The sequence below is a fragment of the Rhinolophus ferrumequinum genome, chromosome 25 (assembly GCF_004115265.2).
Source record: "Rhinolophus ferrumequinum isolate MPI-CBG mRhiFer1 chromosome 25, mRhiFer1_v1.p, whole genome shotgun sequence".
Taxonomy (NCBI): Eukaryota; Metazoa; Chordata; class Mammalia; order Chiroptera; family Rhinolophidae; genus Rhinolophus; species Rhinolophus ferrumequinum.
The window spans coordinates 19336579-19363655 of record NC_046308.1 but is presented as its reverse complement, the minus strand read 5'-3'; the positions used below and the strand labels follow the sequence as shown (position 1 = coordinate 19363655).

At 35.8% G+C, this 27077-nt stretch overlaps 1 protein-coding gene across 5 annotated transcripts in view; it reads right to left on the bottom strand.

The window, feature by feature from the left end:
- The window catches only part of HORMAD2 (HORMA domain containing 2), a 72296-nt gene that overhangs the window by 32185 nt on the left and 13034 nt on the right, over positions 1 to 27077 (bottom strand). For 4 of the 5 annotated variants that reach the window (XM_033097676.1, XM_033097678.1, XM_033097679.1 and 1 more), the window contains 8 exons: positions 26245 to 26386; positions 22915 to 22978; positions 22378 to 22414; positions 17815 to 17835; positions 16786 to 16812; positions 11031 to 11098; positions 7864 to 8015; positions 7432 to 7685 (listed from right to left, as the gene is read on the bottom strand). In XM_033097676.1, coding sequence (XP_032953567.1) covers positions 7432 to 7685; positions 7864 to 8015; positions 11031 to 11098; positions 16786 to 16812; positions 17815 to 17835; positions 22378 to 22414; positions 22915 to 22978; positions 26245 to 26386 — 765 coding nt within the window. The remainder of the gene's footprint in view (positions 1 to 7431; positions 7686 to 7863; positions 8016 to 11030; positions 11099 to 16785; positions 16813 to 17814; positions 17836 to 22377; positions 22415 to 22914; positions 22979 to 26244; positions 26387 to 27077) is intronic. The other variant, XM_033097680.1, reaches the window with a different exon arrangement.

Below are 27077 nucleotides of genomic sequence, written 5' to 3'. Positions count from 1 at the left end.
TCTTAAGGATCACACCAGAAAATGAATAGTACAAATATTTAACAGTTTCTACTACTGGTAGAATTTTTTTATATTTGTCTTTCTGTGACCAAGATAAGGAATAATCTGCAAAAGAAAACTGTATTAAAATCTTTTTTTTTCAATCTTACAATACTCTTACAACAAGGTGATTATGTTACCACTTCTTTCCTATGGATCACTGGTGAAAAATCAGCACAAGTTGTTTGATCAAGATTTTATAAATTTTCTATTTTAACAGAAAAAGTTTATGATTTAAAAAAGTTTTTAAAATCTTTGACCTAGGGCCGGCCCGGTGGCTCAGGCAGTTGGAGCTCCGTGTTCCTAACGCCGAAGGCTGCCGGTTTGATTTCCACGTGGGCCAGTGGGCTCTCAACCACAAGTTTGCTGGTTCGATTCCACAAATCCCACAAGGGATGGTGGGCTGCGCTCCCGGCAACTAACAATGGCAACTGGACCTGGAGCTGAACTGTGCCCTCCACAACTAAGATTGAAAGGACAACAACTTGACTTGGAAAAAGACGTGGAAGTACACACTGTTCCCCCAATAAAGTCCTGTGGGGGAGAAAAAAATCTTTCACCTAGAGGTTACCAAAAGTAGAAAATTCAGCAAAGCCATGTAGGATATGGAGAAAGGTGTGGAAAGTTCAGTATTGGAATTCCAAGTCATAGAAACAGAAGTTCTGATGCTACCATACTGTTCTTTTCAACTTGCCTGGTATGTCCTCTACTTTAATCTCTGCAATCAAAATATGATTCATCCGTAAAATCACCAATTCAAGGAAACCTTCCCACACAATGACAATTTATCCTTATTTCTATATCCTGAGAACACAGGCTTTGGAGTCCAACTGCCTTGATTTGGATTTTGGCCCTGTTAATTATTCACTACACAATATGTAGCCTTGGTCTAATTGATCTAAGTCTCAGTTTACTCACTTGAAAAATCAGGATAATAATAGAATCTACCTCATAAAATAGCTGGAATGATTAAAAGTAAAGTAATCCATGTAAAGCCCTGAGAACATGCTCAATATTATTAGTTAATATTATTTCTATCATTCATACACTCTCCAGCATTATTTCTCATTATGTTATGTAGGTATTATCTCTTCAGCCAGATTCCTCAAATGTGGAAACTATATTTTATATGTCTGTTTTCCTCACAGTGTGTAACAGGGCATTATGCTCTTACTAGGAATTAAAAAAATATCCCAGAGAATCTTGCATAGAAGGGATCTCAGAGGTCAACCTAGTTCAACCTTCCCCCTAAGTCACGATTTTCTCTTGTAACACCCTAGATAATAATCTATACTCTATCTTGAACAGAGCATATATCTTGCACACAGCTGGTGACAAGACATTCACTCTTCTCAAAATAGCCAAATTTATTAAGTAGTTGTCATTGTTGGAAAATCCATTCTAAGGAGGTGAAGAAGCTGGCAGCTTCTGGAAAATAATTTGGTAATACTCATTGAAGAGCTATACAAATTTTCTGTAAATTTAACTCCTAATACTATATCCTTAGAAAATGAGGGGAAAAAATCTGTCCTGCATGCAAAGGTATTTATTACAGCACTATTTATAATAACAAAATCAGAAATCAATTCAAATGTTTAAAAGTAGAGAACTAGTAGAGCAATCATAGTGTACCTAAATGAAACAAGGTCATTAAAATTAAAAATATAAAGATTAAGGTGGGACATATATATAAAATTAATGTCAAGTATAAAACTAAACCAATTTACATGTACACCATGATTAAAACCATATACAAATATGTATATCTGTGGGAAAAGACTGGAGGGAATGGAACATATAAAAATAAAAACTGTATTGATAGGATGGTTTAAGAGAAAGGTCTTCCTTTTGTTGAGCCAAAATCAACCTGCTCCTTCTCCCCTCACAGTAATTTTCATTTACTCGCTCTCATTCTGCCCTTTGACATTACACAAAATAAATCAACTTTAAATATTTGAAAATGATCATCATAGTTTTAGTACCCTCCATCTTTGTCACTCTGGAAGACACAGTAGAGAGACAATGCTGACATCAGGGAGACTCATTAGGAAACTCAACTGTCATTCACCAAGGAAGCAATGACAACAGCCTGAATCAGCACAACGGCAATAGGGTCAGACTTGAGAAATATTTCAAAGACAAAACAAACGGAAATGGAAACCAAAAGGATGTGAAAAGTGAGAAAAAAATAGGAGTTGAACACATTCCTCGTCAGGCTGATTGGTAAAATGATGACGCAATACGAAGATAAGGAATCTGGGAGGGGAAAATGAATGTGTGGTCAGAAGGATATATATATGTCTATATATTGATGGAAAGATCAATCTGGAGTCAGGGAGACAAAACCAGACATCTAGAAGAAGGCAAAGATAAAAGCAAAACATGAATGAAATAGAAAACAGACAGAAAAAAACAATAGAAGTGATCAGCACAAGCAAAAAACGACTTTAAAAAGAGTAATAAAAATAATGATTTGGGGCAAATATAACCTAGACAAACAAACAGGGCACAAATAAACAGCACTGGATATGAAAACAAGGAAATAACTATAGAGACATAAGAGATTTTTTAAATTATGAGACCTCCATTAATAACTCATACCAAAATATATGAATACCTGAAGGTAGGAGAGAGGAAGGTCAGGTATTTATACTTTTGGTATGAGTTATTCATGGAGGTCTTTTATAATTTTAAAGTTTCTATACTTATTTCCCCTTTTTAGAGAAAAACAGAGTACATCTCTATAAACTTTAAAGAAAATTAAAAAAAATTAAAACTGCCTAATTAATTGATAAGTTGACTATATTAAAATATAATTAATATTCTGTTCATCACAACACACCATTAAGAGTAAAAAGGCAACTCATAAAGTTGAAGATATTAATATATTCACAATACATGTATTTGACAAAGGACTTACATGTAGAATACATGTGCAAAACTCCCACAAATCAATAAGAATGAAAGACAACCAAACAGAACCCAACAGAAAAAAACGACAAACTTTGAAAAGACACTTTACAAAAGAGGATATCTTACATGCTCAATAAACACATGAAAAGGTGCTCAATTCATTAGTCATCAGGAAAATGCAAATTAAAACCACAATGACATACTACTACACACCCACCAGAATGGCTAAAATTAAAAAGATGGAAAATGCCAAGGGTTGGTGAGGATGTGGAGTAACCACAACTCTCATATATTGCTGATGGGAGTGTAAATTGGCACAACTACTTTGGAAATTGTTTTGTAGTATCTATTAAAACATATCCTTTGACCCAGAAATTCTACTCTATTCCCACCAGAAATGTGTACACATTGCACTAAAAAACATGTTCAGGATGGTCAGAACAGTACTATTCATAATAGTCAAAAGTAGGAAATTATCCAAATGCCCATCAAGACTAGATGGATAACAAATGAGAATGGTCTACAACAACATACAAAAATATGGATAAATATTGCAACATAATGTGGAGTGAAAACATGGTTCATACTCTATGATTCGGCATCTATAAAATACAAAACAAGAGAAACTAATCTATGCTAATACAAGTCAGGATAGAGATATTTTTATTGAGTGGAACAGTGTCTACAAAGTAAGACTGGGTTTTCTGGGGAGCTGGTAGTATTTTATTTCTTGATTTGGGTACTGATTTCACATGTTTATTCCACAGGGCTGAGGCCCGGATGAGGCAAACAAGATACCTACACCGAGCAAAATTTAAGGAGGCATTCACTCTCACTTTGTTTGCCTCACACTCACCTCAGCCCTGGTGTTCAATTTGTGAATATCTATTGAACTGTATCATTATGACATATGTATTTTTCTATATATATGTATTATACTTCGATTAAAACATGTTAAAGGCATTTGTTCTATCTCACACCACAAATAATATTAAACTCTAAATGTAATAAAAATCTAAATGTAAAAAGAAAAACCTTAAAACTTTTAGAATAAAATATAGGAGAATATTATAAATGACCTCAGGTAAAAAAGGATTTCTTAAGAATATCCAAAAGCACATATTAGAAGAAAAGATTTGACTACATTAAAATTAACAACTTCTCTTTAGCAAAAGACATCGTAAAGAAAATGAAAAGACAAGCCATAACCCTGAAAAAATACTGCAACGTAAGTAAAAAATAATTATTATGCAGAATGTATTTTTTTAATCAATGAGAAAGATAAATAACCCAATAGAAAAATACATGAAAGACTTGAATAGTTACTTTATATGTAAGAAAACCAGAGTGGCCAATACACATGAAAAAATGCTCAAACTTAGTAACAATCAGGGAAAAGCAAATCAAAATCATGTGGTATTACCATTTCACATCCTTTAAGTAGGCAGAAAAATAAACTCTGATAATTTAAGTGTTGACAAGAGGAGGAAATTCTCCTCTACTGTTGGGGAATATAAATTGGTACAACCACTTTGGAAAAAAGTTTTGCATTACCTAATAAAGTTGAAAATGTGTAAGCCCTAGGACTCTTTAGTATATTCCCTAAAGACACTCTTGCATGTGTGTACCAGGAGGTGTATACATGAATGTTCATAACAATTAAAAAGAAAGAATGTATATTAAGAGAGAGAATATTCTACATAGTGAAAATGAGTGAACAACCACACACAAATGGATGAATCTCATTTTTGATGGTCAAGCAAAAGAAGTAAATCAGAGAACACCTAGAGTATGATGACATTTGTATAAAAATTTTTAAACAAGCGGATATACTCACAGATGGTAAAACTGTAAGGAAGAGTAAGGGAAGGGTTATCATAGAATTTAGGAGAATGGTTACCTTTGGAGGAGGAGGAGGGGGTGCAATGAGGAAGGGTCACATTGTGGCTGCTAAGGTAGCGACAATGTTCTGCTTCTCAGCCTGAAAGGAGGGTATGTGGATGTTCTCATTATTCTTTAAATTGGACATGCTATTTTACATATTCTGCTGTATCCATGAAGTATTTCAAAATGAAATAATTTTTAAAGGCAATAAAGTGTTCTACGTAAGTATACACGTGTAGGAATGTGTGTGTTCCATGAAGGAACACAGAATTCTTAGTGGGAAAATGTCAGTAAGCACTTCACTAGACTTACTAAAGTATTCTCTCATGGTTGGCTAGCTGAGAGAGGAACTAGAATTGACTGAGTTTACCACAAAATCCTGATCTTCGTAGACAGATGACCCTTGAACAATGCTGGAGTGAGGGGCACTGACCCCCATGCAGTCAAATATCCGAGTATAAGTTTTGACTCCCCCAAGTTGTCCCTGGTATCCAGGGGGATTGGTTCCAAGACCCACCACCGATACCAAAATCCACTGATTCTCAAATCCTCTACATAAAATGGCATCGATCAATGCACAGAGTCAGCCCCTGCATCCACGGACTCCCAACTGCAGAGTGAAAACAGTACGGGTATTTATCGAAAAAAATCTGCATATAAGTAGACTCGTGCAGTTCAAGCCTGTGTTGTTCAGCGTCAATTGTATATACTTCCTACTAAATATATGCTTGGAAAGTGTTATTAAATGTCTTATTTAATCTATCCATTGAATCATTCATTCTCAAGTTATCCTGTTTTCATTTCAGTTGGTAACAGAAAGAAATTCTTAATTTTAAAAGATAAAAATCTAGTTGATACATGCTCATTCTTTTCTTAACATTTATTTTTTAAACCAATCTACATTAGCTATATCTTCCTTGAATAGAATCAGAAGAAAGTTGCGTCAAAATCTGAAGCCATTATCATGTATGACATGATACTGAAAATGAAAAATATTAAGTAAGACTCTTTCTACGTATTAAACATTACGTAGAGTTAATGAACCAGAAGTAAACTTCAAAGGTTACCTGCTATAGTTAATATCTTTAAGTAAGACTCAAACTATCTCAAGCAAATAAATTAATCTTAAAATAGCCCCTGAAAAGGCTTTATGGCATCCTTTCTGCTAGGCATCTGAAAATTCTTTATGTCTAGCTCAGAACCCTCTTAATACAATGTTGGCATTCAGTAAACTTTATTATCCAGACAACAGAGTGTGGATTTACTTAGGGTACAGTGGGGCCCTAGCAAGTACTCAACTCCAAGTCTCTCCTGAAGGAAGTAGGAAGGTAAAGGGCTCAGAGCCCTGTCTGTTTGGTTCCAGTGGCTCCAACCCCAGCCCCCTGGCTTTCCCCAGGGACCTACCTAAAGATGGTCTCTCTCCATATAACCAAGAGTTGACTATCATTTTGTTTTCACTCTGACTTGAGTTTATCCATAACTTTTTCTCCCCCAACCTGCTCCCACCCAATTACCCCAGTAATCAAGACTTATTTATACTTCCAGTGAATATGAATAAACACCTAGAATATTTTTTTAATCCTAAAAATAAGTGAGGAAAGAGTGAAGATGGGGAATATATAAAATGGAGTCACTTTAACTAAGCTACTAAAATTATTAACATTATGAATGTTGACGCAGGAGGAAAGACTTCATTCTTGTTCTAACTACCCTGGAAACTTAAACTTGTTTCTCAATGCCTGGATATAATACATATGGCCCTCCCGGTAACCCTCTAATTAACTCCCGAAGGACTCATGTATACATCCACCTGACATCCATTATCCAGACCATTGGGACATGACCAGACCTCCTAGCACCCATCTTCCACACCACCTGGAATCCAACATCCTAATTGCTGGTCATCTGACTGATAACCATCCTGGACCAATCTTAGGGCTAAGAATGCAGGACTGATAATTCTCAAGAATGTACTTTTTGCCGTAACAACTTTTAACTTTTCTTTCTCTTTGGAACACTTCTGGGTTTTTGCTTAGCTGTGTTTCCAGTTTCCTAATTGCTGGTCATCTGACTGATAACCATCCTGGACCAATCTTAGGGCTAAGAATGCAGGACTGATAATTCTCAAGAATGTACTTTTTGCCGTAACAACTTTTAACTTTTCTTTCTCTTTGGAACACTTCTGGGTTTTTGCTTAGTTGTGTTTCCAGTTTGTAAACTCTAAGACCCCTGAATAAATCTCTATCATTTATTTCTTGCAAAGCCTCCAGACTCTCTTTGAGTATGTTTGTTACCTATAAATGAAAGAAAATCTCAAATTTTTAAAATTCATGAGTACCTTTTATAAAAGACGTATACTGGAAAGTCTTTTTCTTCTCCTAGTCATGGACAATTTCCTCTAACAAAGTATATTTCCTTCTTGAAGACAGTACTTTTTAAGAATAAAGACTCCTTGAGGTTAGGGGCTAGTTTTGTTTCATTTTTTTATACCTGGCACACTCCACTGGACGCTGTTACTGTGATATGACCTGTGAACTGAAAAATGTCCACTGTGTTTAACGGAAGCAATGGAGGATCACTCAAGTTTTGCCTTACCTGACTGTTGCATTCCTCTTCTTCCTCATCGCAGTCTAGACCCTGATGGGCAATCTCAGTAGTGCTGTTTTCCTGAAAGAGATTGTTCTCCAAATCAGACACTCTGGTGACCTCAGTTGTGACTTTTACTTTCATACTATGAAAGCCAGTTGAGACGATTCCCACTTGCAGGTTTACGGGCTCCCCCTCGAACAGCAGGAAGTGTGAGTTTATCCCTTCCTTAAAACCAGGGGGCTGGTAATCACGTGGGGTCACTGCAAAATCAAAAGGGCAGAAAACTGAGTTTCAATAGAATAAGTGAGATTAATCTTTCACGTGTAGCAACAGATACGCATATCTCTTTCAGATGCTTGCAAAATCCTTCTATTTATATAAAATATTATTTCAGCACTTAAGGAGAAATTGACTAGAGGTCAATGCAGGTAAACCTACCTGCATTATAGTAGTGGAGTTTCATAGTAAGTATAACATCATTAGGAAGGGGTCCAAGGTTCTGCATCAGTATATACAATTTACGGATCAGCAAAACACTCGCTTTCTTAATATCTTCACTGTTTGTTGCACTTTTGAAGCTTATATTACTGCTACAACCACATAGAAAAACAGCATACTTTTCAATCATATACAATATTGAAAATACATTTCAAAAAGAACAAACTTTTATTATATGATCAAATAAATATAAACTAAACATCAGGACACTCGAGACTATTTTTAGAATGTAAATTAGAGGAGAGTGTATACTTTTTGCAATGTATATACAAAGGACTTTTTACATACTAGCAAGTTCCCTCAAGGCTTTTTAAATATGACCTGATTTTTTTAAAAAGTTTGATTTACAAATAACCACATGCTATAATATTGAGAACAATGGATTTGGAATTAGGAGACTTGACATCTAATATCATCTCTGCTGCTAACTAGCTTACTGACCTCACGCAAGTCACTTAGACACTCTAGGTCAGTTAGTTCATTTGTGAGATAAACTTACACACATTTCTATACCTCTTCAAGTATAAAATCAATCATCAGCTCTGGGCCTTTCTACCATCTAGTTATCTCTCAGAGGTATCCCTTCCTCATTTTTCCATGGATTATGACAATTACTATTCTTGCCACTTTTATTCTTGTCCACACTGCAAAACATTATCCACACCACTGCGAAATAATATTCCTAATAGGGAAATCTGCTCATGTCACTCTCTTGTTTAAAATTCTTCTATCACACCAATCACCTTTCAATCAAATTTGAGAATGGTGTGTGTACAATGCCTTTCAGACCAGCCGTGCCCTCACCTCCACCTTTATCTGCAACTGCTACCCAGTTCCTTTTCATACATGCGTATTTGCATATGCTGTTCACTTTGCTTATATTGTGCTTTTCCCACTTCTCTTCCTGACTTTCCCAAATTCATCCTTTAATACCTAGCTCATGTGTCACCTTTTAAAGGAAGACTTCCCTGATAATCCCTATACCTCACCCCTGTTTATAATTATTTGTATGTCCCTGTCTAGACTACGAATGGTTATATCTTTCATCTCCACAGTACTAAGTTTGTGCCCAGTTACAGTAAGTACACAGTAAACATTTGTGGAATTAATGAATGAATGAACAAGTTCCAACTCTAAACATTCTTTCTTTCTCTCCAAAATTTTCTTTCCCAATTAGTCTCACATTTGAGTACTTTCCAGGAAAGACTGTAACTGTAATATATTTGCACTATGCCTTTCACACAGTAAGCACTCAATATTGAAAAATCATCCTAAGTAATTGAGCTACCAGAGGCAGTATGAATTCATAAAACAAACATTATTAAGTAAATACATTTGCTCCTGTTTCAATTTTGAACAACTTAAAGTTTTGTTTACCAGGATTCAGCCAATTCGAAACAGGTAATCAGAGTGAAGGGCTATAGACATGTAGCTCAGGGGATCTTTCAGTATATATCATATTCATCTAAAATCATATTCAAGATTCCCTAGCATTCTTTTAAAAGGGAAATTATCTTTACTATGGAAAAGGTTCTAAGGTAATTTTACATGAATGATCATTTAAACAAATGCCTATCTTTGGTTTATAAGAAATTAGTAATATGCATTACCTTCTCTCCTCCTTAGTAGCTGAAAGATTTGGCCATTTCTGTTTTACTGCTCACCTCTTGGCATATGTGCTTTCATAACAAGAGAGATTAATCTGGTTGTCAGTAGTACTTACATTTGAATTTCAGAGAGGAATAGGCAACTGTTTTATGTAAGAGAATATGTAAGAAAAGTACCGTACAATCTGTAAAGTACTATACAAATGTTAGCTAATGATGGCTAATATTTTAATTCTCATTCCTAGAACTTACTTCCTCTTCACATCTTAGTGCTATCTTTAAGTTTTACAAATGAGAAGATAATTAAGGAAGTGAATCTTGGAGAGAAATCCTCAAACTTGCAATAAATGATGAAGCAGAACTAATAGTATGGAAAATTGAGAATTAGGCCACATTTCTTTTCAGTCATTTCTTTCTGGGAAACTCATCCTACTAACGTGGAGCTCTCTACTATCCAGAGCTTTTTACCATCATCTGCCCCCTCCACTTCTATTCCATCTCATCAGTAATACTTAGCTCTATCTGAATCCAAAAGCTACTAAGAAGGAAATAAAAGTTGCTCCTCAATAAAACATCTCCATCTGCACTAAGGGCCTTCTGAAGCAAATGTCCTTGTTTTTGCTATTTAACCCACTAGTATATCTAAAACTTGGAATTTTAGACTTGACAGGAAAATGCAGTGCTTTCCAGTCTTTTCCATACAGGGACACACATAGATACTTATATTTGTATTACATACTTGGGTAAGTGATGAGAAAGTTTGTGTTTATAAGCAAATAGTTCAGGGTTTCATCTATCCCAGGTCCAGTCTGGCTATATCGAGAGCAGAGAGGACCAATATCTTGGCATAGCAATTGAGAAATTTTGTTTTAGTGGCTAGATAGAGTCTTATGAAATTCTTCAATCAACACCACGTAGACAGCTTCATTAATATAATTTATACTGCTATGCCGCCCACCAACCACCATTGCCTGCAAGGACCACCACCATCACCACCATCACCATTAGATACCATTTGCTGAGTGTTTACTATGTGCCAGGCATGGGAAAAGCTTTATATATGCATTATAACTTAATAACCACAGCAACCATATGAATTAGATATTATTAACTCCACTGTGATGATGAGAAAACTAACATTTAGGAAGGTTGAGTAATCTGCCCAAAGTTACATAACCAATCATAGTCAGAGCTGGAATTCCAAGCTAGATCTTTCTGCCATAGGAACGCTTAACCACTAAACTTAACTGCCTTTAGACTCTACTCACATCACCTATGAGGAAGAGAGGGAATGAAGCAAAGGAAGCCTCTATTCCCACCAGGAACCCATGGATTTCAGAAATTTAAACAATTATTATAATCCCTCTTTATAACTGTGGTTTTTTGTAGGATTGTTGGGGAAGTTACAAAGGAAGTATAAGACCTATCTCTGGCCTCAAGAGGCGTATGTTTACCTCAATAATATATATTTCTCATGTTTATTAAACAATTAGATTTTACCTGTCAAAATCCATAGTGGCTCCTTTTTTTGTGTATTTGAATTTGAACTGGTATATCTCAGTCACTTTCTAGAAACATCAAAGGGAACAGAGAAATTACTTTAAAAAATAAATCTAGAATCTTATAATAGATAAAGAACATTTTCATCGTGTACCTACTATACTTCCTACTTACCTGTTTGTTTCACAGCATTACATTATTCAGGAGTAACATTTGCAGATATAGATAATTTCTCTTCTCCATGCTAAAAATGAGTCCGATGGCAAATGCTATTGTTACCATTTTAAAGCTGGAAAAACTAAGGCACAGAGTCAAGTATCTGACCCAGAATTGGTAAATGACTGTGGACCCAATTGAGAAACCATCCATTCATGTAACAGATATTTACTGAACTTTGTGTCAGGTGCTGAAGTCACGGTGATGAATGTGACAGAAAAGGTCCCTGTTTATCTGGAATATACAGTCTGACGGGAGAGAGTGTCAATAAATAGGTAAACAAACAAAATAAGATAATTTCAGGTAATAATAAGAGCTGTGAACAACATGAAGGAGATACAAGACAGTGAGCATAGAAGGGGCGAGGTGCTGTTTGGTTTGGAAGGGCCAGGAAGGCTTCACTTAAGAAGTGATGTTTGAGCTGAGCCTCAGTAACAAGAGGGGTCAGTCATGTGCAGACCTGGGGGAAAGTGGGGGTGCCCCAGGCAGAGGTAACAGCAATGCAAAGGTTTTAAAGTAGGAAAACAAAGCCTCTCCCGGGATCAGAGGGGAGGCCACGTCCGCTGGCCAAGAGTGAGCAAGGGGGAGAGCATAGGAGATGAGGTTGTAGAGGAGGTTTCGGGGACTTGTCAACCACAGGTAGGGTTTTAGATTTTATTCTAAGTAAACCAGAGTCCATCGAAGGGTTTTTAAGCATGGGAGTGATTTGCATTTTTAAAGATCACTCTGGCTATTTTAAGAGTGCAAAAGGGAAGAAGTGGAAACCATGAGAGCAATTACGAGGCCACTGCAGTAATTCAGGGAAGACTAGAATGTCAACAGGAAAACTGGAAAAACCAGAAAAGGAACCAGGATCTATGATTTCAGGTCTTGTTTTTTTGATCTTGCACTGAAAACTAGATACTACTGCTATCTGCTCTCCTGAAGGACAAATTTCCTTGTGAGAGATAAACTCCATTTAAAATAAAATGATTATCTAGTAGTTGAAGCAAACATTTGGCCCAGATACATTGTAATTTACCCACAGAGCTGGAGAAAGTGTTAAAGACAGGCAAAGGGTTTAAGTTAGAACACAAAAAATACCCTTCATTCATCCGTTTCTGTATTTGTTCCTTGACAATATGGGAATGAGGATGTTTTTGTTACCTTTCTCTATTCTAAGATTTAGTATTCCATTAATCACAAGTGGTCAAGTCCTAGGGAAATTAGCTCACGTTGCTTAAACTTGAAGAAGACTGATTTGTAATGGAGCTAATTTTAAAAGAGAAAAATACTTTTCTAGTAAGATGGTCTACTTGAGAAATCAAACCAAGTTCAGAAGGTTGCTTTGTCAGTCGGTCCTCTATATCTGTGGGTTCCACATCCGCGGATTCAACAAACCACGGATCAAAAATATTTGGGGAAAAAAATGTTATGTAGTTGCTGACGTGTAGTATGTAGTTAGACCTATGATGGCTGCATCTGTACTGACCATGTACAGACTTTTGTTCTTGTCATTATTCCCTAAACAATACAGTGTAACAACTATTTACACAGCACTTACATTGTATTAGGTAATGTAGGTGATCTAGAGATGATTAGAGATTAGGGGAGGATGTGCGTAGGTTATATGCATATATGAAGCCACTTTACTTGAGTATCCGCAGATTTTGGTATTTACAGGGGTCCTAGAACCAATCTCCCAAGGGACAACTAACCATACAATAGGAGAGGTATGTGAGACTAGAGGTGCCTACAGCAAAAGGTTCACTCCAGACAGGCTAGTTACACAGCGTCCTCTCTTCCGCTGATGCTGGGTGTAATTGCCCTGTCAAGTAAACAATGCCTATTCTTCCTGTCTGCCCATGTTTCTCAATCAATTGTAGCTTTTGATGCTCTGAGCTATCTTTTGTTTTGTTTTTTTTTAATTGTGTCAAGAGTAGATTTTTTCATAGCTGGTAATTTTATTAACAGCTTATTATTTGGTCCCTGAAACAAATAATGAGTTGTTTGTAACTGTTTTACAGAAGATGCTAATCCTTAATAACTTCAATCTGACTCATTGTTCAAGGAAGGTATATTTACAGCTGGCACTAACTAGCCTCTTCTTAACACCTAAAATGTTCTTCTGTTTTTTTAATGTGTTGCTTAATAAAGATTACCCTTTAAACTGCTCATAAATGGTTTCTATTAATCACACTGAATATATCCACATAGACCAAAGCAATGGCAACATACGTATATAGTCCTTCCTTTTCCCTCCACATTCCAATCCACTGGCAAAACCAGATCTTTTCAGGTCTGTCTCCAAAGCATATCCCAAGTTCATCTGATTCTCTTCATCTTCACTGCCATCGCCCTATCCAAGCTACCACCATCTCTCTTCATTTGATCTGCTTGCTTCCAAATTATTCCTCCTATAATTGATTCTGTTCTATGGCCAAATAGAGTTTTTAAAAATACAAATCAGGCCATGTTATCCTTTGCTTAAAACTCCAATGGTTTCCCATTGCCCTTACAGTAAAACCAAAATTTACCGTGGTCTACTTGTAGACCTGCCTACATCTCTGACCTTACCTCCTCTCCTGCCTCTTTCCCTCCCAGTCCCTAAGTTCCGGGCTCACGGCACCCTCTCTGTCCACAAACATACAAGAAGCCTTCCTGCCTTAGCACCCTTGCACAGCTGTACTCTGGAACGCGCCGTCTCCAATGGATAATGATATTATTGTCAGTGATAATATCAGTGATATTATCAGTCACTGCCCTAAATGCTCTACGTCTGTTCATTCTTATGTAGCCAGCACTCTGAGGTAGATATTATTATCCTAGATGAAGCTAGTTAAGTGGTAGAGCTGGGATTTGACTCCAGCACCTGCAATGTTAACTGTGGTGATATTCTGCCAGTCACAGCCGTTGCCTGTCACAGACCTGCATAGGCTGCCTCCTCTGGCCGTTCAGTCTCAGCTCACCGTGGCCCCTCAGGGAGGCCTTCCCTGGACTGTCTTCTCATCTCTCTTCCTCCATTCTCTATCTCAGCACTCTCCAGCAAAACACCTTCTTTTATTTTCTCTATGCCATTATGATTATCTGAAATTGATTTGCTAATTTTTGTTTTCTTGCTTCTTTTTATACTCTCTCATTCGAATTAAGCTTCCAGAGAGCAGAGACTTTGTCTATCCCATTAACTCATGTGTTTTTTTACCTTGAACAGGGCTAGGCACATAAAGAGAATCTACTTAATATTTGCTGAAAGAATAAATATTCAGCCAGAATAGAGTTTACACTCAATTAAGATTTCACCAAGGGTTTCAACAAGAATTTTTTTTAAAAAACAAAGTCACTAAAAGCATATTGTAGCTAGAAACAAGAACCACCTAAAGTTAAGTTCCTGAAGTAGTCTATTAAAAGTGTGCCTACTGTCCAACAGGCACAAAGAAATAGATGGTGAAACAGTAAGATTTGTGTCCTCACGATATTCATATAATTATTTATGGGTCTATCATGCAGAGTTGTGTAAATCTTTTCTTAATATATATAGATTTTGGCCTAGACATCTTAATAATGCCCTCCACACATTTTGTCGTGTGTGTCTGTAGAAAAGCTACACTATACTTCTTCATCACTTCAGTAACTTTTGTCAGTTTCTCTCTTTCATGAGAACAGACGCACCACAACTTTGTGCAATGCTTAAAACTCTTGTTGGCCTCTGGCCTGGGTAAGCACACTTTATTTAAGACAGAGGTTTTCAATTGTGTACCATGACAGATTCTTCACAAGAGTGCTGCAAAGTTTAATCCACGTGTAAAATGTATTTTTGTTTCAAGTAGATACTAATATTTGTTATTGATTGTGCAGTTTTGTTTAGGGGAGGATACACTTCTACAGATAGGAGTCAAGAAACATGGTACAGTATCAGATAAATGTCAAAGAAATTTATTGTTTTGAGAGAATGTTGTTTTGTGAGTATATACAAGAATGAGATCAGGGAGGTAAATAGTTCTATTAGTGACTTGATGCTAAACAGCAACCATAAAACAGCACAACCCCATGGATACTTTTAGGCGCTATGAATATTGCTATACCATAGTTGTACTGTAATTACTGCTGTTTGGTGTCCCTTTGAGTCTGTTAATAGCTCGAACAGGCCACCAAATTTTCCAGTCATCAAAAGTCTGCCATGAACACAGAAGGGCTAGGGATCACTGCTATAGGAAAGAATCTGTAAGCGTTCAAAATATGTTTTCTGGGTCACAAATGATAGCTCAGAACTTATCATAAAATAAGCTTTTGTTTCTAACTTCATTATTATATATATTGCCTGCATCAAAGCTAATTTAATAATTTTCTTCCTACTTGGTAAGATTTTTCTGTAGCTAAGCCCAATTTGCTTAGCATTTCACTACCTCAAAACCACTGATTTCAGACTAGGAGTTTTATTTGCATAAGAAAGCATAATAATTTATTGCACTAAGGAAGTGACCAATTTATGAACAATTTATCAGGATGGTTTAGTTGGGAAACTTCCCCTCCAACCTATCGGGAGTAAAAGCATTTTGAAACTATGCAAGAGACAACGATAAATAGAGGTAGTTTGGCACTGAGGAATTGTTACCTACCTGTATGCACCGATTTTCTTCTACCTTGCTCAAACAGCTATTTATAATCTTGCCAATCAAGGATATTAAAGACTAAAAAATGTTTAATTTAGTCTTGAATGCCACTGATTAAGCTAAATCCATTGTCTTAGAAAAGGAAAACTGAAAGCAAGGAAAGAGGAAAGAAAGCTAGAAGGAGAAAAAAGAGAATAGAAAGAGAAGAAACAAAAACAAAACTCGGAAGGTTTTTCACTCCATTTCTATGCCACCTCCACAGCTACCATTTAAAGTAGCACAAGTAACTATGACATGTTCACGACTAATATTCACTCTGGAAGACAGAAAACAATAATTCACAGTCTGGTTGGGAAGATAAAGTAATCTGCATGAGTCAATTGAGAGTTAAATTGTAAGGTCCTGCTGGAAATTTAGAGAAGGAAGAAATTAGTGTGAACCGAATAGGCAAAGAGGCTTTCATGAAATATTTGAACATAAATTGGCCTTGAGGATGAGTAGGATTCAATAAGCAGAGGGAAGAAATTTAGAGAGAGAAGCAAAGAAGGTGAAGCTCTGAATATCTATGAAAAGGTCAAAAAGAGGAGAATTTAGTTGGCAAAAAAAGTTTAGAAATATGCCATATCTTCCAAAAGGCCACAAACAGCAAGCATTCAGAATCAGTTAAAATAAATAATGAAATGTGGTTTTTATACAAGCAGAGATTCTTAATGTTAACATGTTAGAGAATAGGCTCAGTTCTACTCAATGCTTCTTTTTTCAATGCCCCTACCTAGTTTAAAAACTCTTGTAATAACAAATTGGTGAAGTTTATAACAAAACACACTGAAAGAGCTCACTACGAGTTCCTTTGCTCACGTGGTAGTCTAGTAACAATCTATTACTTCAACTCACGTAAACATATTTAAATATAATATACATATACTGCCCATCTTTATGTGTGTTCTTACCTCAGGTTCCTTGGGATTTGTGTAAAGCTGTTTAAGGAAAAATAAACAGCATTTAATTTCTGAAACTTACTAGATTACTCCTCACAGAATACATGTTCTATGTGAACAGTTCAATTTGTGCTGTATTGAGTATTGATATATACATATATACGATATACACACACATATATATTAAGATATATAGTTCAAGCTAGAGGTGGAATAAGCTCTTATTTTGTAAACATAGAAAGTCTTTAGAGTATTCTGCGAACAATGACTATAAGGAAATTATAACAAGGTATTTATAATTACTGTGACTGAGCTCTAATCTGTTAAGGTTTAAAATTTTTTAAATAAATCATACATTTTTAAAATAAATCATATATTCTCAATGTTATCTTCTCATTTTCTTTCTATGCTTAACTACAGAACACTTCAAAAAAGTCTACAAAGGGGATCAAATATATGATGATGGAAAGAGAACTGACTCTGGGAGGTGAATACACAATGTGATATATAGATGATGTATTACAGAATTGTACACCTGGAATCTATGTAACTTTACTAAAAATTGTCACCCCAAAAAACTTTAATTAAAAAAAAAATGTCTACAAAACTTCAAAAACCAAAAACTTCAAGTCTGTAAAGTAACTCAAAAAACCAAAATCCTGATAGCCAATAGAAGAAGCAGATAGTAGATCCTGTATATTTTCCTATGTATTGTAATACACCAAAGAAATACAGAGGGTGCCAAAAAAATGTACACACATTTTAAGAAAGGAAAAAACTGTATTAAAATTGTAATACTCAATATATACCGATAACAAAAGATGAACACAAGTCATGTGTACACATTTTTTGGCACCCCCAGTATATAGTTTGTGATCTTTTATTAAAACTTCTGATAGATTCTATGTTTTTTTAAATTCCAAAATGTCATATGACAGATAAAGAAATTCAAGAGGGAGGAAGGAAATTATTGTTTTAATGTTTCGCTTTCCAAAAGACAATAAAGGAGAGACAGGCTTGGTCTTTTAAATGTGTACTTACTGTAAGTATTGCCATGTGTAGCTTCAAGAAAAAAGAAAACTATTGTTATTATATATTAATTATATATTATATACTTGCAACTATTGTTATTTTCATTAAAGGCTAATTAAAATATTTCAGAGAGGTTCTAAAGATTTGGGTAGAAAAAAAATATTATTCAGAAGACCAGAAAAAGGGATACTAATTATTCATTCATTCAAGTGAGTGCTTATTACATACCCAAGGTTCTGCTGGGGAGGGGAGGGATACAAAAACAGAAAATAATTATCCTCATTCTCTCTAAGTTATATTCTAGTTTGGGAGGCAAAAGATATACAAAATAATTTATTATTACTAAAAATTAAATATGCCACAAATATTTCAAAAAATTGTGCCTTTTGAAACTGATCTACTAAAACAAAAATTTTTAAGTCTCATATAAATCTATAAAACCCGTGCCCTCCCTACATATATACATCACTATAAACAAATTCTCCCTCTTTGAAAGAATAATAGGATATAGAGATAGAGACATAATAAAGCCTATGATAAATTTTTAAAAACTAGACTACAAATGAAAAAATTTCAGGACCATAATTTCATACCAAATTATTCACCTATTTCATGCAAAGCACTAAAACTTTGGTGACACTCTGTGGCTATTTTGGTTACTGCATACAATTGATTTTAAGACTACAAAGTGAAACTCTATTTTATATTAATTATTTAATTAAAAGTTCATTTCATTGAAAATTGGCAAGGCTCCTGATCTCAGGGAACAAGCAGATGAGCAGGGGAGAAAACATGAAACAAAAAAAATTACACAGATAGGTTTGCATTGTATGAATTGCTATGAAGCAGCAGCACAGAGTGCTTGAGAACATTAAACATCTAGACTGGGGGAGGCGGGCTGTCAAGGAAGGCCTCCCTGAAGAAGTAAATATTTAGGCTGAGACCTGAAAGATAAATTGGAGTTAGCCAAGTAAAGCGTATTGGGTAGGGAAAAAAGTTTCCAGGCCAAAGGGAAAAATATGTACAAAGGTAAAAGGCATTTGGCATGTTCTAGAATCCTTATATAGCTTGAACATGGTGAGCAATGGTGAGAGTGATGCTTTGGAAAGGCAGATGCAGACTAGATCATACAGGCCTTGTAGATCATGTGATGGATTCCGAATTTTATTTTAAAAGCCATGGAAGATTTTTAGGCAAAAGAATGACATGATGAGACTCAGGTTTCTGAAAGAATGTAATGTGGACAGTGGGTTGGAATGGTAAGGGATTGAGAATGAGAATAAGGAGACAAATTCGGAGGCTATATACAATATAGTCTCTTTTATATAATAACTATCTAAAAATATGTATTTTTTATTTTAAAAGAAAGCAAGCATAATATAAAGTATAAAGAAAACTAAAAATCACCTAAAGTTTCACAACTAGAAATAATCATTCAACAAAACGTCTTTCAAGATCTCTAGATACTCAAACTTGACTTTACTTAATCTATTTTTAAAACATTAATTACTTCCTATTAGAAATGTGAGCACCCTGGGAAATTGATAAGATATTAACAACTGGAAAACAATATAAATACTATTTACTTAAGAGTCTAAGTCATTCATCTAAGGTGTTGTCTTTTCATTTCCAAAAACAATAAATTTAACTGATTCAGTTATACAGGTAGTCATTTAAGTAAAACGAATCCATCAAACTAGGTAGATACTCTTTTTATACTATACTGCTATTTTAGTACACGTAATATTATAATTATTTAAGTGACTCTAGTAGACTGTGATGTCCTTGAGTGGAGGAATCACGTTTCTCTTATTTTCATCTTATCAAGTACCTAGGCACAATGTCAGGCACAGATTAAATAGGCGAGGGAGAAAGGAAAGGAGAGAGGAAGGGAGAGGAAAAAAAAGGGAAAGAGGGAGGATGGGAAGGAGGGAGGGAGAGAAATAGAGGAGATAGATAGAGAGCGGGGGCGGAGAGGGAGAGAAAGAACAATCACATAGGGCTGTAGTGCTGATTATGTGTCAGGCACTGTTCTAAATATTTTAGATCAGTGATTCTCAAAGTATGGTCCCAAGACCACCAGTCTCAGCATCACCTGGAATTTCTCTGAAATGCAAATTCTTACATCAGCAATTTTGGGGTGGAGCCTAGTAATGTGTGTTTTAACAAGGCCTCTAGGTGGTGCTGAAGCAAGCTAACATTTGAAAACCACTGATTATTAATTCATTTAATTCTCATCCTAAGAGGTAGGTACTATTATTGTCCCCATTTCATATGTAAAGAAACTATGGTACCAAGAGGTAGGTTATTTGTCCAAGGTCACACAAATATTAAGTGTGTGGACGAAAAAGGGATTCTGCAGAAATTAACCTCACAGGATGGTCTGATCATAAATTCCTAACTGGGCAGGTCATGGTGGGTAGTTGTCATGCCCCAGGCCCCAGGCATGTAACTTATTTAGCAAAAGGTTTATCTTGCCTTAAGCAAGTCCTGTCCATTGTTCTTTGTACAGTTTCCAGGTGGGAATTCCAGCCCGTTCTCAGGAAATTTTTTTTCACTTTCCCGTTCCTGAATCCCGAGATATAAACTATTTTCTGTTCTCCACGATGAATCGTTTCCACAAAGTGACGGCTGATACTACCAACCACCTGGATTCAAGGAGCCGATTTTCCCGATTTCCCGACCAACTTTTCTCTGGATTTGGGAATGGGAAAGCGAAGAAAATTCCTGAGATCGGGAGGGAATTCCCACCTGGAGACCCTATTATGCACTAGGATTAACACACTTTTGAAATAAGCTACCCTTAAGAGGATACATAATCTTGTTAACTATCCCGTAACCCAACCCCGGTCTTGCTTTCTCCCATGTTCACGTACTCTTTCTTCTGTTTTCCTCCTTAATCTCAAATGCATAGAAGAAACTGCAAAACTGTTATTCTCCAAAACAGTTTAGATCTTGCTTCCGGCAACTGTCATCAGTTTGGCTCAAATAAACTTACAAAAATTGTCTCCAGATTTGTACATTCTTATGTCAACAAGTGGCAAAACTGGGATTCATTTAAGACTGATTCCAAAACTCGAGCTAATAACTATATTGTACTGCCCCTCAATGATGGACACTCAGGAAGTGTTGCTATAATAAATGAATGGATGACAATGAATGAGCACTGTTCAGTATGCTGTGACGACCTTCTCGCCTTTCTCAATCTGTCCAAATACTCAGGGCTTTTAAAGATCAAAAGTCATTTTCTCCCAAAGATCTCCGTCTTGCCCCTCACTGGATATAACCCCTCCTTTTCCAAACATCCATTGCATACAGTCAGTATCTTTCCTTTGGCATGCATCACTTTCTAGTGAGTATTATCGTATCCTTGTGATAGTCAAAGTATGATATGAAAAAAAATCAATATTTAACATCCCAATATGGCTCAGGTACTAACTAATCAGAAAGGAGGCAAACAGCCCTGGGGCTGGGTTTCTGGAAGCTCCCCTGGATCACATTGTTAACCCTTTAGTTGCTAGATTATAGAGCTGTCTGGGGAGATCCCAAAAGAGACAGTGGTGGGATGAAGGTGGGTGGGAGGACATTGTGGGAGTCATTTGGGGTCTCAGAGAAGCAGCTCTTCACCACTGATACAGAGTATTTCAGTATTTTAACAATAGGAACAGCTGGGCCAGTGTGTAACAGCTGATCATCAGCCAGGCCCATGAATATCATTTATCTTCTGCCATGGTCAACAAGCTCTTTGAATATACATTCCCTTATTTGTTTTATTTTCGTATTCCTCAGTTCCCCAGGTCAGTGTTGAATAAATTATAAATAGTAATTGTTCAATGAAAAAGGAAATATATGTGTGTGACTAAATAATCCAATGATTTATTAATAATCCAATGTAAGGCTTATTCACCTCCAGATTTCTTAAAAGAATGGAAATTGAGGAGTAAAAAGATAGATGGGGGAAACAGGAAGAGGCAGTGATAAAAAGTTCAGATAAATAGTCTCTTCAACTAGGACTACAGCCTCTAATTTTTACACCCTTCGTAGCTGTCTTGGGCAGCAAGAGAGATCTGATGCACTTAAAATTGAAAAAAAAATTGAGCCACAATTACTAACTATTTTGAGGGAACAAATTATATACACATACATGCACCAAATGTAGTTAACAAAATAACCAACATGGAATAAAAACGGATTATTCAAGTCCATTTTTTCCTTTCATATCTGGGAACTGAATTGCCACTATTTTGAACATGTTCAATGTGCTGAATGCCAGATTCTTGTCTCCCCTCTCCCACATCCTGTGGATATCTCCTAGTGACTTCAGAGGAAATTTGTGGTAACAAAGATATGAGTATGTAAGAGAGAAAAATGAGGGTTTCATTTCTAATTGATGTAAACGAGACATCAATGGGACAACAAAGACATAAAAAGAAACTGGTTCATGAATGCAAATACCAGTAGGCACTGGTACACCATTAAAACACAACAAAGTAAAGGCTAAAACCTTTTTTCTTTTTTTAAGAGATAAAAGATGAACCTTTGATCATGGTGTAAAATTGAAAACATTCTTACGTATCTCTTTTCCAAAGCATCAAAACAACCTTGAATCCTGTCAAGAAATAAATGTTTGATGTCAATTTGGACTAGATGCAAAGTAAAAAAAAAATTCCAAGTACTAAATTGATTTACTTTTTTTGCTTTGAAGAACATTAAGTTGATAATCATTTACCTTTCCCATTTAATCAATTTTTTAAAATTCCCCAATATCTTTGAATATTGTTGATACTTTGTAAATAACAGACAAGCAATTCTGAGGTAGGGAATCACATATTTTTCTTTTCAGCTCCCATAATATTTAGGAAACTGACACACACATGAGTAATCAAATTTTGATTGATATTTTCCTTTCTTTATACAAGTCCATTTACTTCAAAAAACAACATTAAGTCAATATCTGAAAATAATATTGAATAATTGTTACAAATTTCTAGGAAATTGTACAAAAGAAATGTTTTTAAGGAAATGATGTTACCAAATAAAGTATTATAGGTAATTTCAACCATGATGAAAATAATGTTGTTCACCTTTTGTAATATTTAAATTACTTACCATTTGATAATATGCAGTGACCCAGGACATTTTTTATCTTCTCGGAGGATTTTTAAACTGAGGTCTACAGAAATAGAAACAGTCTATTTTCATCTACTAAATGACTGCTCTGCTAAAATTGTCCATGCTAAATAAGGGTATTTCCTTTAACTATTTTGTTTATAAAATTTACTTAGTTTTATAGCTTATAAAAACATTTTGAATCTCTAAATATCTACTTTAAAAATCCTACGTACATAATTAACTTAGTTCCAATTTGGATTATAGTTCATGTAATCTTTCTTACATTCCCTCCTTAATTCCAAATACAGAAACAAACTGCAAAACAATTATTCTCCAGAGCATTTGAGATCTTGCTTCCCAGCATGCTGTCAGTTCCCAGCTCAAATAAACTTTTATAAAAATTCTCTTCAGGTTTGGACATTCTTACGTCAACATAGGGAAGAATAGAGAATCATATTAAAAGAGTTTTGGTTTAGATCAGTCCAAAATCAATCATTGATTCATGTATGACTTTGCATAAGTCATTTAACCTTTATATATTGTTTTTCTATCCTAAAGTTGATGTCACCTCCATCTCTATTTAGGGATATTAAAATTATTCCATGTTGGTGTAACATTAGAGACTACAAAAATGAGAGTGACATAGGAGTAATGAACATTTTTATGATGTATGCTACTTTATGTACAAACATTGAGAGGGAGATATAATTTCCACTGAAACTGTCCACAAAAATAAAGCTATAGGCATGGTATTACCTCTCCCATGCCTAGAGTAGTGATTGGCATACAGTAAGTGCTTAATTGTATTAAAGAAATGTAGCCATATGTAGCCTGTAAAACCACAGGCCCCAAATGGCATCAGTTGTACTAAAAACCCATGATACCAAACCTAAATTTAATACCTGACCTAACTGCAGTTTCTACCGTACCTCTCCCAGAAATGTAATCTTAATCAACCAGTATGGAATTTTCTGGTCAAGCACCAGTAATGTGTCACTGTGGGCCCTCTCCATCGCCCACAGAAAGAAGAAGCAAGCTGCATGATAAAAATCCTTCCCATTCTCTTCCCCCAAAGAAAAGGTGTCCTGGCCCCAAGATAATCCATTCTTTTCTTTGTCAATAGCTTCTTTGCTCACCTTTATTCCTATTAAAAAGTTTCCATTTTGTACAAGCCGTCAGAGTGCCCTTCCAGTTGCTAGAAGGGATGCTGCCCAATTTATGAATTGCTTAATAAAGTCAATTAGATCTTCAAATTTACTCAGTTGAATCTTGTTGTCAATTAACTACCAAAAAAAAAAGAAGTCTTTTTCCAAGTCTATGTTCCAAACAAAAGAAGAAACTAACTATGTACTACACATAAATGTTCACTATTACAGATTTGTATCTGTCAACGTAAGAAATTTCCAAACCTGTAGAGAACTTTAATGAGTTTATTTGAGCCAAACTGATGATAACTGCAAGGAAGCAAAATCTCAATGAATTAAGAAAATGCTCCAGAGAATGGCAGTTTTGCAGCTTATTTTATACATTGGAATCAAAGGAGGAGAAAAATAAGGAAGGTACATGAAATCCACTGGTGGTAGATTAAAGGGGTGGGAGAAAGCAAAGCGGGGAAAATCTCTGGGATTGGATAAAAAGTAAAATGGAAAGACACATACTTCTTTTACATTGGTGGGTACAAAATAGTTAATAATTAACATTTTACAGCACATAGGGATGGTAATCGGGGAACAAGATAACAATGAGGGGTTCTGTGGTCATGTGCTCTGGTGCAGTGGGCTGTGCCGTGAGGGGTCCAGAAAAAGGTATTACTCTGACATTCCAAAGGTATGTTATCTTAGATGTAAAAAGACAATAGACAGTCTCACTTAAGGTAAAGATTGACCTTTGTCAAAGAAGATACAGGCCAAGGATGTGATTACCCACCATGACCCACTTTTAGTTAGGGATTTTTATGCTCAGACCATGCTATGTGGTTAATTTCAGTCTCTGAGCTAGTTTGTAAGGCCTGCCATACTGGCGTCCCCTGAACTTGTCAAGTTTAGTATGTGGCCCCTTTTTTATCCACATATCCAATAAATCAAAAAAGGACACAATACAAATGAGGCTGTCATAATTGCAAGTATCATGTTTTTGTGTTTATAGCATAGATGCATTTCATTGATGCTCATGTAGAAAGTCAAATGTTGTTTAAGAAAATTAAATTGGAATGAGGCCAAGATATATCATTAAATACAAATGTGAGAAATTGAAAGCAAAATTAGATTTTAAAAAACAACATCTTAAAGGAAACTTGCAGCTCTCTATATTTATTTTCCAAATGATAATTCCCACTTTAGTGACAAATCGGCCAGATTTTCTGAATTGTTATCACAATCCAGGTTTTTAAACAAATAAGATTTTGAAAAATTGAAGAGTCCTAGGTTTTTTGTTTGTTTGTTTGTTTTTTTAAAGGAAAGGTGCCAGAGAAGGAAGGGAGCCAGAAACAGCTCGTAATATAAGGAAATGAGAGCATAAGTTTAAGGACACAAGAAACAAAGGGAAGGGGCAGCTGGATGCCTCAGGTGGTTAGAGCGCAAGCTTGCAACAACAAGGATGCCGGTTCAATTCCCGCATGGGATGGTGGGCTGCGCCCCCTGCAACTAAAGATTGAAAACGGCGACTGGACTTGGAGCTGAGCTGCGCCCTCCACAACTAGATTGAAGGACAATGACTTGGAGCTGATGGGCTCAGAGAAACACACTGTTCCCCAATATTCCCCAATAAAATTTATTTATTTTCCCACAAAGGGAAAAAAGTAGAAGACCTGGCAATTGAGAATAGACTGGTGCTGATTAGAATAATAATTTATCTACATATCCATGCTAATCAACAAATGGGTTTGGCATGAGTATGCATTTTTCCCCAGCATATTTGCATAAATGTGTTAATAGGACGAAGAGTTTTTCATCTGGCTCTATTAAACTTTTTCAATGCCAAAATATAATTCAAGGAATAAATTCAATTTAGGCACAACATAGTGCAAATCTACAGCACCCAAAAAGATTTTGATCTGGCTGCTGTTTTTATAGGTATAGTTTAGAATTATTGGGCTTGTCCACACAGATTTCTTTTCTCCTTAGTCTGTCATTTGGTATCTAGCCAGGAACTAATGGTTCCTATAAGTAAAACCACTAAACATAGTGAAATTAAAATGAAAAATGAATTAGCAAATTGATCTTGAAGCCCATGATTTGGAATTAGCACACTGTGAGAAATTAAAGGTCTACTCCTGCCAAATAGAGAAAAGGACTGCAACAGCCAAGTAACCATTTAGTTAAACTTTACCATCCAAATGGCGTTCTCCATAAGAGCTCTCTGGAAACAGTCCCCTTAAATATGTTATACATGAGATAGAAGTAGCAAAAAGTTTCTTCACCATTATCAATGACTCATGCTCATTAGTAATTTGGGATGGGAAAATTGTTTCCTGGAAAAAAACAAAGACGAAAAAGGTTAGCATTCTTTAATATAATCAGTTCATGATGCCATTAGCACAGATATAATGGGAAGATTTTTCAAGACTTCAAATCTGACACCTTCACAGGTAATCAGAAGGAAACAGGCTTTGAATATTATATTAAATTTACATTTTCATAGGTGAAGCAGAGGAGAAAGACAGTTACCCAAGTAATTCAAGACTAATATAATTTATTTCAAAATGATCCACGGATTTGAGGCAAAACTGGAGTTTTACTCTAGTTATATAATCTTCTTCCCTTTCACACACTCATCAGAACCCACTGCAATCTGTCTTTACCCCCACTTTACATCCACTCTATACTATTCTCTCCAAAGTCACCCAGCACATGCTATCGTTGACCTCTTCTCGGTCCTGGTGCTATGTAACTAGCTTCTCTGCAGTGCTTGACACTTGTCTACACTCTCCCTCTTCTCTCTCAGCTACCATAATATTTTGGGGGGGCGTGGAGTGGGGGAGTGGGGTTTTCACCTATCCCTCCATATCTATCTCAACCTCTTATTTTTTCCAGTTTTTCTGCCCTTTAAATGTTGGTCCCATCTCAAGATTCTGTCTTCAGTCCTTTTCTCTTTTCATAGCTCTCTCTTCTTGGGAAATCTCATCTAGTCTCACAGCTTCCGCCACAGCCTATATGGAGAAG